General features: G+C 37.0%; 1 protein-coding gene across 11 annotated transcripts in view; it reads left to right on the forward strand.

The window, feature by feature from the left end:
* Nucleotides 1-15,563, forward strand: part of ppip5k2 (diphosphoinositol pentakisphosphate kinase 2) — a 47,530-nt gene that overhangs the window by 10,131 nt on the left and 21,836 nt on the right. For all 11 annotated transcript variants that reach the window (XM_084105490.1, XM_084105493.1, XM_084105494.1 and 8 more), the window contains 22 exons: nt 1,196-1,391; nt 2,099-2,189; nt 3,015-3,100; nt 4,348-4,502; nt 5,365-5,466; nt 6,232-6,393; nt 7,063-7,184; nt 7,476-7,577; nt 8,422-8,508; nt 8,645-8,720; nt 8,824-8,933; nt 9,366-9,451; nt 10,179-10,304; nt 10,385-10,506; nt 11,048-11,230; nt 11,938-12,079; nt 12,579-12,802; nt 12,915-13,042; nt 13,685-13,799; nt 13,916-14,023; nt 14,621-14,737; nt 14,964-15,134. In XM_084105490.1, coding sequence (XP_083961616.1) covers nt 1,196-1,391; nt 2,099-2,189; nt 3,015-3,100; nt 4,348-4,502; nt 5,365-5,466; nt 6,232-6,393; nt 7,063-7,184; nt 7,476-7,577; nt 8,422-8,508; nt 8,645-8,720; nt 8,824-8,933; nt 9,366-9,451; nt 10,179-10,304; nt 10,385-10,506; nt 11,048-11,230; nt 11,938-12,079; nt 12,579-12,802; nt 12,915-13,042; nt 13,685-13,799; nt 13,916-14,023; nt 14,621-14,737; nt 14,964-15,134 — 2,811 coding nt within the window. The remainder of the gene's footprint in view (nt 1-1,195; nt 1,392-2,098; nt 2,190-3,014; nt 3,101-4,347; nt 4,503-5,364; nt 5,467-6,231; nt 6,394-7,062; nt 7,185-7,475; nt 7,578-8,421; nt 8,509-8,644; nt 8,721-8,823; nt 8,934-9,365; nt 9,452-10,178; nt 10,305-10,384; nt 10,507-11,047; nt 11,231-11,937; nt 12,080-12,578; nt 12,803-12,914; nt 13,043-13,684; nt 13,800-13,915; nt 14,024-14,620; nt 14,738-14,963; nt 15,135-15,563) is intronic.

Here is a 15,563-nt window from a genome sequence, read left to right on the forward strand (position 1 = left end):
AGACCATACACCTGAAGGCACATCTGTAGGGGAGAAGCTTTTAAGCAACAGTTCCTGCATTGAGAATCAGGATATACTTTAATATCTCTGTTAAGCTCATCATAATTCTTTTTGAGTTTCAATTTTGTTTAAGTTTATAAGTTGTCAGATGAAAGCAAACTTTAGCTATATGTAGAACACACAAGTAGATAAATAATATGTAGTGGGACACACGTGTGTCCTGTGAGAATGGTACAGATGTGCATTAGAGGTGCAAGCGACCCAGACAGACCCATCCTGTGCCTGGACGGTCCCAGCAGTCTCTCCTCGAGCAGCTCATTGATGAATCCTGTGCACCAGATTGGCCTCAGTAGAGCGGCACGATTCTGGATAAATTGTTAAAAAAAAGAAAGAAAAGAGATCATTATTCACCCACGATTCTGAACGTACATCTAAACAAGATAACGTAATTTACTAGAGGTTCTGACAAAATGTAGATTGCTGCAGTCTATTTAAAAAATATCGAATTAAATTGAATAAATAATTTAAAATAAATATGAGTTTGAGTGAACGATTCAATGACTCACTCATAAATACTTTGCTTGTTTCATTACTGGATGAATCAGCGTTTTTGAACGAATGATTCAGTGACACATTTTTAACAGTCTCTTGTCGCCACCTACTGGTGTGACGATGTCATCCATACAATCTTTATTTGAAGCGTCAAGTTGCTTTCTAAAGGTGATTTCTATTCTATTCTATTTTGATCACCTAATCCTAACATAGACATCAGTGTTTATATCTGAACTATAAACTTTTATCCCAGTACTTCTGTGATAATATGAATATTTGTAAAACAAAAATAATGAGACCGTCCTGCAAAGTACTATATGTGCAAACAATATGTCATTAATTCAAATAATTGAATTACTTTGAGTGATTTTCATGAAGCTAGAATGTTCAGCTATTAAATTTGTTTTGGGCCATATCTGTGATTTGATCATTTGCTATGTAGTGGGTGAGCATCCTCTGTGGTGATTCCAGGGTTTGTTTGTTTTTTCAGTATTTGTATTGAACACTTTAATTTCAAAAGGGTAAAGAGCAACATATTCTAGAATAAGATCCCTTTAATGTTTCATGCATGAGTTTTAATAGGTATGCCAAAACTGATCTTCTATTTTGAGCATAATTTGAGATGCATGTGTGTTATCTGCAGCCCCCAGAGAGACAGATCGTGGTGGGTATCTGTGCCATGTCGAAGAAGTCAAAGTCCAAGCCTATGAAGGAGATCCTGGAGAGACTGTGTCTGTTCAAATACATCACTGTGGTTACGCTTGAAGAGGAAGTCATTCTGAACGAGCCGGTGGAAAACTGGCCGCTCTGCGACTGCCTCATCTCTTTCCATTCCAAAGGTGTGTGCCATCATGTCTGTTTTTGGTGTAACAGATTTAACAAATAATAAGTAGTACAGTATTTTCCATTAAATAATTCACATCTGACTATGAAAAAGACATCAGTGTATAAGTCACATTTTATTATTACGTTCCGAAATTATGTAAATTACTGGTTAATAAAACGAAACATTTACAAACATTATAAACGTATATTTTATTTCCCCTCACTCTACAACAAATCCTTTAAATTTAACACTATTCAGAACAGAACAGGAATGCAAATTGTAAGTATAATGTATAAAACAAATGTAAATTATAGTGGCATTCATTATAAACAACAGTTATTACAAATGTCATGCCTGGAATATAAATCGGATGATTAAAAACAGACTTTTATTCTGGAAAATATGGTATCTAATTACTTTAAGTACAACGTGTAATGGATTACATTTTAAATTCCTTTTATCAGCTTATAGTTGCTGACTTTAAGGTGTACACATATTTGCAAAATAAAGTAAATTAAGTTTATGATGATATAAATGAATCGTGCTCACGTATATCTGTCGGTATACTGTATTCTAATTGGCTGGACGATGTGTGTTAAAACCACTGAATGCACAGGTAGTTCGCTCAGTTACTGTATTGAGAGCAAGAACATGTGTAAATCTGTTCATTCCTCACACATCAGAAGAGTTTTGTTCATTGTTTATCGTCTGCTTTTAAAGGATTTCCTCTGGATAAGGCTGTGGCTTATGAGAAGCTGAGGAATCCGTTTGTCATCAACGATCTGGATCTTCAGTACTTTATTCAGGACAGGTGTGCTTCACGACCGCCATCAGAACATCTGTAATGGTGATGTATAGTGAACCATGTTCAGGGGAAAGCATCATGCAGTTGTTTTATTCCTGACATGATTATGGGCAATTCCACTGAAATAATAACAATGGGGAACAGGATTTGCATGTTTATTTGAGTAATTGTTTGAGCACACATGATGTGCTCCAACAAATAAATAAAAGAGATTGCCAGCCTTCATGGTTTTAAAACTGGAAAAAACTTTCACCTGAACTTTCAGATAGGAACTGAGAGAGGTTTTTTTTAATGACACCATTTAATCTCAATGTGACTGTCTTGTGTTAACTCTGTCAGGAGCTAGCTAATGTTATTAACTCCTTGAATATTAGCATTTTAACCGGGTCAGCATGGCAACCTTCAGCATGCATGCCAGCATTCCCCCACATACAGGTCATCATGTTCCTTATAAACACAAATTAAGACATTTTTAATGATATTTGAGAGATTTCTGTCCTGCCATTAAAGGTCTATTCAACCAAAATTGTTACACACCATAAAGTTCATAAAGACAAAACTAATTCATATGAATGTAGGCTTTTCTTCACATATAAACATTGATCAACGCACATACATGGAGCAGATCAAATATGGTAAATGGACGCACAACCATGTTTGCTTGATGCAGAAGAAAAAAAGATCATTACTTTATTGGTGTTTCGAAGATGAAAGCCTAATGGGTTTAGAATGACTTGAGAGAGAGTAAATGATGACCCAATTTTCCTTTTTGGGTGAACTGTCCCTTTAAATGGCAAAATAAAAATGCATCTGTTCTGTGTTCATGTTTAGGAGAGAGGTGTATCGGATCCTGAAGGCCGAGGGAATACAGCTGCCCCGCTTCGCAGTCCTGAACCGAGATCCTGCCAGACCAGAAGGTTTGTTAACTCCCTCAAATCTCACTCTGACCTAGTTTACACTACATACAGTAAGCCTGTGGCGCCAGTGGACAGATGATGTGCTACATCTCAGTGGTGTGTCCTCGTGAGTTTGAAGTGTGTAACTGTCATTCCTCTTATCCAGTGCATTTTCAGGTCCCCGTATTCATTTAGATGACAAATCAAAGAAAGAAACAACAGCCTACAATATTAGCAGTAATATTAAAATATTAATAAAACTGCTATGGGGGAAATATTATTTTCCAAACTTTATATTTTTTTCAGTTTTATTGGGAGGATGTTTTTGTTAAATAATGAAAAGTAATGAGAAATGATTCAACCTCAGCAGTGAGGTTAAAAAACTGAATGAATCTGAAACTTGTTTACTAAGACATTAATAAAACTGCTGGTGAACATGTCATCATCTCTATATTTCTATCAGTTATCTGGTGTTCAGAGCTCATTAGTTAGCTAGGAAACATATTTTCGAGAAGAGCAGATTACTAATTGCACTGCATTTATTTGTTATATTGTTTTTACTTAACCTGTTAGTCTTAATTGAATGTATATTTCAATTTGCAGTAGAAACATAATTCTATAATTAGAAAGACTTCCCTTTTCACTGATCCAGTTTTATCAGGTTAATAGACTCAACATGAAGGAGCAGGCCACATTTCTTTTTGTTTTGACATTATTGTGAGTTGCTTTCACTGTTGTGCAAGACTTATTCAGAGCCTCAGTTCAGTTCAGACATGTGGGTTCATGAAAACCTGACATACCTGTTAGTAATAGTTTAAATGGTTGCAGGTTCACTTTTTAGTTTGCAGAATTAATTGAGAGAATGTTTTGTTGAAAAATCATTTTCTATTTTCCAATTGACTTCGTGTCAAATTCTGATCTAATCAAATCAATACCATGTTAATTAATTTTTACCTGTCTTTTTTAAAGCAATGTTTAGTTAAATGGACTGAAATGTCCTTGAGCTTAATGTGTTCTCTTTGAGCTACTCGTGTACTGTCTGTGAATGTGAGGTGGTAACGGCAACATATAAAGTCATGTGAGAGAGGAGGTAGTGCTGTGATTGGCTGATCGCTCTGTCAATCTGCCAGTGAGATCATAACCACGTGCATGTGACTCTCAAAATACGTTCTGCCTCAATTTCCTCTTTCAAAAAGACCTGCATCAATACAGAACAAAAAGTTGCATTCATCAAACCATTTCACCAGTCCTTTATTATGTGTCTCTAGAATGTAATCTGGTGGAGGGAGAGGACCATGTGGAGGTGAATGGAGAGATTTTCCAAAAGCCTTTCGTGGAGAAGCCCGTCAGTGCTGAGGACCACAATGTGTACATCTACTACCCCACGTCTGCAGGAGGAGGCAGCCAGCGGCTCTTCCGCAAGGTGTGTGTGACCTAAACACCCAAAAACACACCACTGTACAACATTCCATTCTTTGCAAAAGCATTTTAAAACCAGCTGAAGAAAACTATGTACTTAAATGTTTTTTTTTGGATATACAGTGTTTCCCAAAGGATTTTAGAGACTATGGGGGGCTGACCTCAGGGGTATGCCTCCCCTCTAAGAAAATTTTGTACATTTTTAAAATGAAATAAATGTATCTGGTGCTCTTTGATAGTGCAAATTAAGAGCTTCAACCCATTTTCAGTGTCCAAAGTATTTGCATTGACTTGCATCTGGACTTTAAAGTGGACTTAGACCTCCTTTTAGTTGTGATATAGGCTAAATCCAATCCAAATCCAATTTCTGAGCATATCCGACTGAAATCTGTTTGAAATAGAAAGTGTGAAATACAATAAATCACATGTAATTCGATTTTTACAAATCCGTTTCGAACTTCATATGTTTCGAACTTCAATTCAAATTCCCAACACACAGCATTGTTTTAGATGTTTTTTTTGTATCTTTAGGTTTGGTGTTAAAAATGACAGCTAAGCGATCCAGGATTAAATGTATCATTTTCTTTTTTGGTCCGAACCAAGAGAACCGAAGTGTGAACACACCCTCAGTTTACATTCACACTGCTGTAATAGGAAGACAAGAATTCGAATATAATAATAATACTTTTATTTTATTATCCTTAAGACAGTAATATAATACAGTAATTGTATAACTGCACTGTAAAATAAAGTTTAGTTTTCAAGTCACTTTACTTAAATCAACCCATTGGGGGTCTCATCTGAAGTCGTGCTAATGTGTTGCGGTGTGCTTGGACACGTTTCTGAACACTGTACATCTGTTTCAGATTGGCAGCAGAAGTAGCGTCTATTCTCCTGAGAGTAACGTCAGAAAGACTGGATCCTACATCTACGAGGAGTTCATGCCTACTGATGGAACTGACGTGAAGGTATCTCAGTCTGTCTTCTCCAACACACAACTCAGACTAACACACATGCTTCTCATGTTAGCGATGGCCATTTTGATTAATCAGAGAAAAATGGATTGATTTCTTAAGAAGAAAGGTTTTTTTTCTTCACAAAACATCATGAAATGTGAGGTATATGTGTGAACTCTTGAGTTGTGTTTGCCTGGAGCTTACAGTACCAGTCAAAATATTTAATGTTTTCTTCTGCTCACCAAGGCTGCATTTATCTGATCAAAAATACAGTAAAAACAGTAATATAGTGAAATATTATTACAATTTAAAATAACTATTTTCTATGTGAAAATATTGTAAACTGTAATTTATTCCTGAATTTTCAGCATCATTTCTCCAGTCTTCAGTGTCACATGATCCTTCAGAAATCATTCTGATAAGATGATTTGATGATCAAGAAACATTTCTGATAATTATGAATGTTGAAAACATAGACTTTTATTCATCTATTCTGACCTCAATAAAGATCAGTCATTCAGATCCAGTAGGTGGTTGCACTACGTCACCCGAGTTTGAGTTCGGGCGCAACCCTTTCCCATCCCGCGTCTCCTCTCCATACTGACCTCTTAGTCAAAAATGCTGAAAATAAATCTTTCAAATATAAATGAAATATACTTGAAATACTTTAATAAATGAAAGGTTAGTCATGAAAATGATTCTTTGACTTAGAAGCTGTGCTGATAGACACTGATCCAGCAGTGTTTCCTCTGCCTTGTCTGTGTGTGTTGGCATCAGGTGTATACTGTAGGGCCCGACTACGCCCACGCAGAGGCCCGCAAATCTCCTGCTCTGGATGGGAAGGTGGAACGGGACAGCGAGGGGAAAGAGGTCCGTTATCCAGTCATCCTCAACGCCAGAGAGAAACTCATCGCATGGAAAGTCTGTTTGGCTTTCAAGGTAAATGAAGATCTTCCAAAACGTGGAATTGAGTCACGATGCCACTCATTTTAATCATTAGAGCCTAATATCTGAAAGCTGGTCATGACTGACTACATTTACAAATTCAGTTCCTCATGTGCATCATCAGGGAATTAGTTTCTTGTCATTTTCTGTCCTCTATATAATATTCCTATTGCTAAAAGCGACAAAAAGGCTAAAAGTTGTTTTTTATGTGTATATATGATATGTAAGAGATAATGTGCAGTGGCAAAGTGCTCAGGTCTTGTATCACTCTGAAGGGGGTTATTTAGCTGTACTGTACATTATGTGCATTAGCTCACAGCTACATAATAAATATACGGTCGCCTGGGACAATCGGTCATAGCTTTTAGCAGCAAAACTTTGATCAGAATGTTGATCAATCAAAGAAATGTGTTCCTGTCTGAAATGTGGTTTATACACGTACATAATACAAGTTTGAATATCGTTAGCCTCATAGCATAATTGCCTAAGTCATATTTAAAAAAAAAAAGACTTAGGCAATTATGCTATGAGGCTAACGATATGTGAAAATCTTGAGTCTGCCACAGACTTGTGAATTTACACAGGACATGTAAATTCTAATGAATGAATTGTCTCGATATGCCACTGTAAACTGAAGTGTTAGCAATTGGTTGTCATTGGTAGCAAACGGTGTGTGGCTTCGACCTGCTCCGAGCCAATGGCCAGTCTTACGTCTGTGACGTCAACGGCTTCAGCTTCGTCAAGAACTCCATGAAGTACTACGACGACTGTGCTAAAATCCTGGGGTCAGTACATCACACAGATCCAGGAATTTACAAGATCTCTTCTCATTTATTAATAAACTTTAATGCAAGTTGATTAGATACACAGATACAATCTTTTAGTTTCAAAAAAGTTTTTGTTTTATCTTTTTTTGACAAACTGCTACAATTTTATTATAATCAGATGATTACACTATTTTAATTTATGGCAATGAATGCTTTTATGTGCTATTCATGAATTATCAACACATGTATTTATACTAGTGTATTTGTTTAAAGTCAGTTGATTATTATTATTTTCCTTTTGCACAACAGGAATATCATCATGAGAGAACTGGCTCCACAGTTTCAGATCCCGTGGTCTATACCTTTAGAAGCAGAGGACATTCCCATAGTTCCCACAACCTCTGGAACGATGTATGTCCTTACAAGCAGATGTGAACATCACAATCCTGATAATTACATCAACAATGCTATCAGTATCTCAGCTAGTGCATTTTTTTCTTTGAAGTTATTAAAGGAATTGTTGTCCCAAACTCATGACTTCCTTCTGTTTCCACCAAAACCAGCTTGAGCTGTTCATTAACGGGTGCTTCGTTGAAGAGTTAGTTGTGAACTCACTCACATTTACTCACTCTCATGTCATTCCATCCAAACCAAAAGACTTTTGTTCATCTTTACAAAACAAATTAAGATATTTTTAATGAAATCTGAGAGATTTCTGTCCCTCCATTGACCAAGTCCATTCACCAGAACTTTACCAAGTCATAAAGACATTGTAAAAGTAATCCATGTGGATGAAGTGGTTTAATCCAGGTCTTCTCAAGCCTCTGTTTAGCTTATCTGATTCGTTTACGTTTTATGAACTTTTTGAATCATCAAAGTTTTGTAAATATGGACTTTCAATGGAGGGACATTAAAAATATGTACGATTTCAGAGATGAACGAAAGTCTTGTGTGTTTGGAACAAGGGTGAGTAAATGATTTAAGTGTTAAAGTGACCCACACAATGTACTGCTACTGAATGGATTTCACCGAACTTGATATTCATTAAATTGTTGATTTTTGTGTAGAGCAGAAGTCAGTCAGTTAAATGGATTTGGAATAACTGAGAAAATGGTGACAGAATTTTTATTTTTCAGGAAAAATTGTTGCTTTAACACACGTTAACCTATATCAATGCTGATGCATTGATTTATATCTTTTTTTCTGCGTAAGCTCAAAACAAATATCCTTTCAAGTGCTGCTGTGTGACTTTCAGGATGGAGTTGAGGTGTGTGATTGCTGTGATTCGACATGGTGACAGAACTCCCAAACAGAAGATGAAAATGGAGGTTCGACATCAGAGGTACCAACATTTTAGATCTACTGTCAGTAATCTTCATCATGAACTGTCTCTAACTCCAACAGAATATGAAGTTCAAGGTGACGGTATGCTCAGCTAAAGTCTGTCCTTTGCTAATTTCTCATTTTGTGTCTTTCAGATTTTTTGACCTCTTTGAAAAATGTGAAGGTTACAAAAGTGGGAAACTGAAACTGAAAAAGCCAAAGCAACTCCAAGTAAATACATTTTGATTTAGCAATGAATAATGAATAGTATTCACCACTCATATCTAAAGCATTCATTTCAAGATGATAAGTTATATTTGATTGAATTGAACAGGAAGTGTTGGACATTGCCAGACAGCTGTTGGTAGAACTCGGCCAAAATAACGACTCAGAAATTGAGGAGAGTAAAGCAAAGCTTGAACAGCTGAAAACAGTCCTTGAAATGTAAGTAAATGATGACAGGATTTGTCTTTTGGGGTGAATCTTCTCATTAAATTTCAGAAATTTTTATCAAACCCATACTACAGTGTTCACCAAATTTAGTATAGCCTTTAGATCATCTTCAGACCATGCTAGTAAAAGTTATTGAAATCTGCAGGTCTTTTTGTTATAGCAAACCTTTCACATGTAAAGCATCATTCATTTGATAGCAAGGACTCCATAAAACTCGCCAACATATCTTTGACACATTTACAGGATACTGTGCATCAATCTAATGACGGTGCCAGCTTTTGTGGTATTCAAACCACTTTTCCTGTGGATGATTATCCAGCCTTATTTTATGTCACTTATGACTTTGTCACGCTTGGCCCCGTTATATTTAAATATTCAGCTTTATTTCTGTCCCGTTTCTAATATCTCATTTTGTTTGTTCAGGTACGGTCATTTCTCTGGCATTAATCGCAAGGTTCAGTTAACATATCTGCCACATGGTTGCCCTAAAACGTCCAGTGAAGAGGAAGGTAACGATGGTCTTGCATGGATCTTTTGGCTGGTTTTGATTCATTTTCATGCCGTTTCTTAGACCTTCCATCTGTTTACATAGTTTTATATATGTGTAAGATCAGTTACATTTTATTAAAGTCCCCCTGTAGTGAAAATCCAGCTTTTAATGTTGTTTATATGTCTATGTGGTGTTTTTAATATGGTTTAAGACAAACCATGTGTAAATTCATAAGTCGACACCATTGCTGAGTATTTTCTCCTTAAAACTGCAGTGAACCAAAGACAGTCTCAAAAACACGCTTTGAAATCGCTGGTGTTTCTGACGTCACAAACTACCTCGTAACCAATCAGATCAACGTGTGATCTGAGTGAGTGAGTGGAGGCGGGGCTCATTTGCATATTCATAGAACCGCGCATACTAAATGAGGCAAGGGTGTCGAGTTACATTCAAGATATAAGTCAAGAATAATTTTTTTTCAAGGAAAAAACATTTAAATATGTCATTTTGGTGATCAAAGATGAGTTTTAAGGAATAAAAGTATCGACTACTGTCATAAAAGAGACTTATTTTAGGGCAGTCTTGTTTAGGCCGAATTCTGAAGTCTGGTCCACATTGCAGAATTTGTCAAAAACCCACCCACTTAAAGGGTCATGAACACATCACGCCCCCCCCATTTAAGCCAAGGCTGATAGTGCACTTCTGTTCACTGGATATTGATTGTGTGTGTATGTGTGTGTGTTGAGATGTGCGGAGGGATGACCCGTCACTGTTGCTGGTCTTGAAGTGGGGTGGCGAGTTGACTCCAGCTGGCAGGGTTCAGGCCGAAGAGCTCGGTCGGGCCTTTAGGTGTATGTACCCTGGAGGACAAGGTACTTCACACACACACTGCTCAGTACGGCCCCTGTTACGTCTGCCTCTTGTTGTTTACGGTTTTCCTCCTGTGTCTCAGGCGACTACGCCGGCTTTCCCGGCTGTGGGCTTCTCCGTCTGCACAGCACATACAGGCATGACCTGAAGATATACGCCTCTGATGAAGGACGCGTTCAGATGACTGCCGCAGCGTTCGCTAAAGTACCATTAAAACTTCACATTTAAACTTTTAATGTCAAATTCTTGTTAAAAGCATAAATGGTTTTAAAGATTTTTTAATCGCATGCTTTAATGTTTATTTTGGCAGCCCGAATTAAAACATATTTATAATAATCGTATTATTATTTCTGTAACACTTTACAATAAGGTTCATTAGTTAACATCAGTTAATTTATTAACTAACATGAACTAACCATGAGCAATACATTTGGTACTGTATTTGTTAATCTTTGTTAACGTTAGTTAATACAAATAAAGCTGTTTATTGTTCGTTCATGTTAGTTCACGGTGCATTAACTAATGTTAACAAGATTTTAATAAAGTATTAGTAAATGTTGAAATTAACATTAACAAAGATAAGTAAATGCTGTATAAGTGTAGTTCATTATTAGTTCATGTTAACTAATGATAACTAACGAACCTCATTGTAAAGTGTTACCATTATTTCTCTTATAAACAACTGGACGTGTGAGTGTTAATAAGAGTGTGTGTGTGTGTGTGTGTGTGTGTGTGGTGTCGTCAGGGCCTGCTGGCGTTAGAGGGAGAGCTGACGCCCATCCTGGTTCAGATGGTGAAAAGTGCCAACATGAACGGCCTGCTGGACAGTGACAGTGACTCCTTGAGCAGCTGCCAGCAGAAAGTCAAAGCACGGCTTCACGAGATCCTGCAGAAGGACAGAGACTTCACGCCAGAAGACTTCGAGAAGGTCAGGGACAGTCTGGGACAATCATATTTCGCTTAATAGATATGAGATGGAAGATACTTATTGTAGGACATTTCTATTGGCCTGTAAAGAACTGAACTGTGTTGTTGTTCTGTTTGCTTTTGAGTAGTTGTCATTAGGCCATTGAATTAATGAAAATTGATGCAACTGTGAATTTGCTGCTGAAGGATGTTGTAGAATTTATCAAATTCTTTATGCAAATATCCCACCTTGTTGGCAGAGGCTATTTACAGTAACTCCACCCTCATATGTCTGGTGGAGCCAGACAAAATGACCAAAGAATCCCATCTGTTAACAGGACCGGTGTTGTGAAGAGTAAGACGGTGGTGTTAGACCCGAGTTTGAAATAAGTGGAAGTAAATTGCCTGACCGGTATTTAATAATGGGAAAAATGGGTTTATCGGGTAGGTTTAGGGACAGGGACAAGTAATGTCTCAATAAGGCAGCATCTATTTATAGTTTTAACAAATATAATCATATACACTGAATATGTTGTTACTGCATACTGTTTTAAAATGTACAACAAATACACTGAGGTGCAAATAGTATCAACTATTTACACTATAAACACTATAAACAACTATTTACACTCAGTGCAATGAAATTACTGCTATTTACACCTTGTGTAATAGCCTGAGGTTTTTTCTGTTGCTGTGAGTGACGGTGTGTGTGTTTTATTTTTGGACCAGCTGGCGCCCACCTCCAGCACATCTCTTGTGAAGTCCATGCAGATGATCAAAAACCCTGTGAAGACATGTGATAAGGTGTACTCCCTCATCCAGAGCCTAACGCTGCAGGTCCGCCAGAGGATGGAAGACCCCAAATCAGCAGGTACACGTGTAAAATGGGCCTGATAGACATGTACAAATATTTAGTGGTGCGTATTTAGCTCAGACATGATGTATTGCATATAAACAAACTTCCATGACTGCAGTGTTACTGGGCTAATTCAAATATGTTTGTTCAAATAAATATTAAAAATGCATTTCAGACATACCTATGAGTATGATTGAAATTTCTGCATTGCAGTTCTTTAAATTAATTTACTGATTCAAGTATGAATGTTGTTTATAAGCTTATTTTAGGGCCCTAGCACCGATGATGTGAGAACCCTATTGGAATTGCTCCGTTTATTATTATTTTAACTTATAATTATTGATCTGTTTTTTCTCAATGGTTTCTCACGATTTTATTTATTTAGTTTTTTAATACCAAATCCCTCAAGTGTTGTTTCTACAGCTAACATCAGGTTGGCTGACGGGGTTTTGGAGCGAGGGTGTGTGGTTGAGGGCATCTAATTCAGTGGCACATTTATTCATTTTTTAATCAGATATCCAGTTGTACCACAGTGAGACTCTTGAGCTGATGCTGCGTCGGTGGTCTAAACTCGAGAAGGATTTCAAGATGAAGAATGGCCGATACAACATCAGTAAGATCCCTGATATCTATGACTGCATCAAATATGACGTGCAGCACAACAGCTCATTAAAGCTTGACCACACCATGGAAATATACCGGTTATCCAAAGCTCTGGCTGACATTGTCATCCCACAGGTAAAATGCACTTTTGCTTTTAATCAAAGATCAGTGACATGAATTATGAGAGCTGGTATATTTATATGCACAGTTTGTTTATTTTCTTAAATATTTTGTTTGCTCTTGTCAGGAATATGGTATTTCTCAGCCTGAGAAACTGGACATAGCCAAAGGTTACTGTACACCTCTTATTCGCAAGATCCGCTCTGACCTACAGAGGACACAAGACGATGACACTGTTAATAAACTGCACCCAGTGTAAGACATAGTCTGAGAAAATAACACTCATAAAAGAGAACTAGCCAATACACAGTTCAAGAACTAAAGGGGTTATGATATGAGGAATACAATTCTCTTATGACATTCATTGTGCATGTAAAAACTTAAAGGGATAGCTCACCCAAAAATAACAATTCTGTCATTTAATCACCCTCATGTCTTTCCAAACCCATAAAAGTTGAGATCATTTTTGCAACACAAAGATATTTTTGCAACACAAAGATTTGTTTTAAAATATCCACTCATCATTTTTGTCCAAACAGAAAAACTATTTTTTTTATAAAAACTGTGATCAATGTACATACAGTACATCATGCAGAGTTTTCAAAACGGTTCTGCATCCATCATGGCCATTTACGTTGAAATAATGAAGAAGAAACGGCACAAAAACCAAGAATCATTCCTATGGTCAAAGACATTGTGCAAAGTGGTCAGATAATACCAAATTTCTATTTTTGGTGCATAAAACTTGCATTATAAGTTGCCCTCAGAGAGATAGATAAATAAATAAAAACCTGTATGTCATGACCCCTTTAATGTATTAATATGTGACTGTTAATCGTTCACTTTTGAGGTGTTTTGGACCTGAACTGTAAGTGTAGTTGATTGCTGTGTGCACAGATATTCCAGGGGAGTCATGTCTCCAGAACGCCATGTGCGGACCAGACTTTACTTCACCAGCGAGAGTCACGTACACTCACTGCTGTCCATCTTGCGTTACGGAGCCCTCTGTGATGTACGTCTTTAGTTATATCATCTTTCATAGAAATATATAATTTAAATGTAATAAGTACATTGTAATATTCTGGCTGTTTTTTGCTAAAAAAGGAATTGTTTTCGCTGTATCCTCAGGAGGCCAAAGATGACCAGTGGAGGAGAGCCATGGATTACCTTAAAATAGTCAGTGAGCTGAACTACATGACACAGATAGTCATCATGCTCTATGAAGACCCAAACAAGGTACGAGGATATCATCAGCACACATGCAATACTTTTAAACAGCAGAAATCAGAAGTAAAATACTTACAGACAGCTTTAGTTTTTCTGTGTTTTGATACCCAAGAAATGCATATAATGATTTTTGTCATAATTCGGCACATTTAAGATCATATTTTGAGCACACAAAACTTATGGTACGCAAGACTTTGGGCCAGATTTACAGCTTAAACCCGGGATTTACTAAAGACACCGTGTAAAATTAGCGTTGAAAAGAAGTGTACAGGGTTATTTTTGTGGCTGACCTTATTACATATGCATTTGTAGGAGTTTCCCTTTCAGACGCAAAATATATGGGAGGAGAGTATCTAAATGAATCATGCTAGGTGATTTACTAAGGTTTGCGCTCGTCAGTTTACTGGTATTTGTGCCATTATTTAACACCTAAAAAAAGCTTGTCTTAAACCAGACGCTAATCTGCGCTGCTCTTGGTAGATTGTGTTGGTCATTATGAAAATGATCCGGATGCGTCTGTGTTCATATATATATGTTTCTAACATTCTAACATAACAATATATAACATAACATGTTACCGTGTTAATGTGGGTTTTGGATTTGTAGGATCCTTCGTCAGAGGACCGTTTCCATGTGGAACTTCATTTCAGTCCAGGAGCTAAAGGCTGTGAAGAAGATAAAAACCTGCCATCTGGATTTGGATATAGACCAGCATCCAGAGAGGTTAGCGGAGACTGATGACTATTGTCTTGAATGTTAGAAATCTGTTTTTTATTTCTATTCTGCATTTTTCCTTTTGCTGAGGTTGGAAAAAAATTGGTGAATAAAAGAAACATTCCATCTCAGTTGAGAGTTGCTACTGATGTTCTGTTGAATGTCTTTATTTGCAGTGTTTCTCAGTCTCTGTCCTTCAAGCTCGAATGCACTTAAATGTTTGATGTCTCTGTAGAATGAGGGCTCCAAGAAGAAATCCCATAATGACAGTGACGAGGAGGCCAGTGGTGCCAAACGGGACGAGCCGGACCGAGCCCTGATGATGTTCCGCCCCATGGTGTCGGATCCCATTTACATCCACCGCAAGTCCCCTCTTCCCCGCTCCAAAAAGATTGGCTCTGTGGAAGTAAGTTATTATATGTTGTCATTATAAAGGGTCTCTAATAACTTTTCTTCTAGTAATCAAATCAAGTCATTTCCAAAGTATCACTATTCTGTGTATCTGTTGTACATATATAGAAGCTTAGCTTTGACAGAGACAGTTATTAATGCATGAGTAAAGGCTTATCCACACAGAGCTCTAACTTTTACTGCAAATTTAGGTGAAACAATCCATCCGAATGTAGTGCGACAAAGCACTTTGTTGTTTTTGTTTATATTTAGCATTTATAGTATATATAGTGTATATATATATAAGTACAGACAGTCTTGTCAAGGCCACGATTCATTCATAATTATGCATCATCAATGTACTATAGCGCTGTAAAATGTCACATCCCGATGTTAAGATAATGTAGATTTTAAACCCAGAAGAAAATTAACCATCATTCTCCTA

This window comes from Abramis brama (genome assembly GCF_963993115.1).
Source record: "Abramis brama genome assembly, chromosome: 25".
NCBI lineage: Eukaryota > Metazoa > Chordata > Actinopteri > Cypriniformes > Leuciscidae > Abramis > Abramis brama.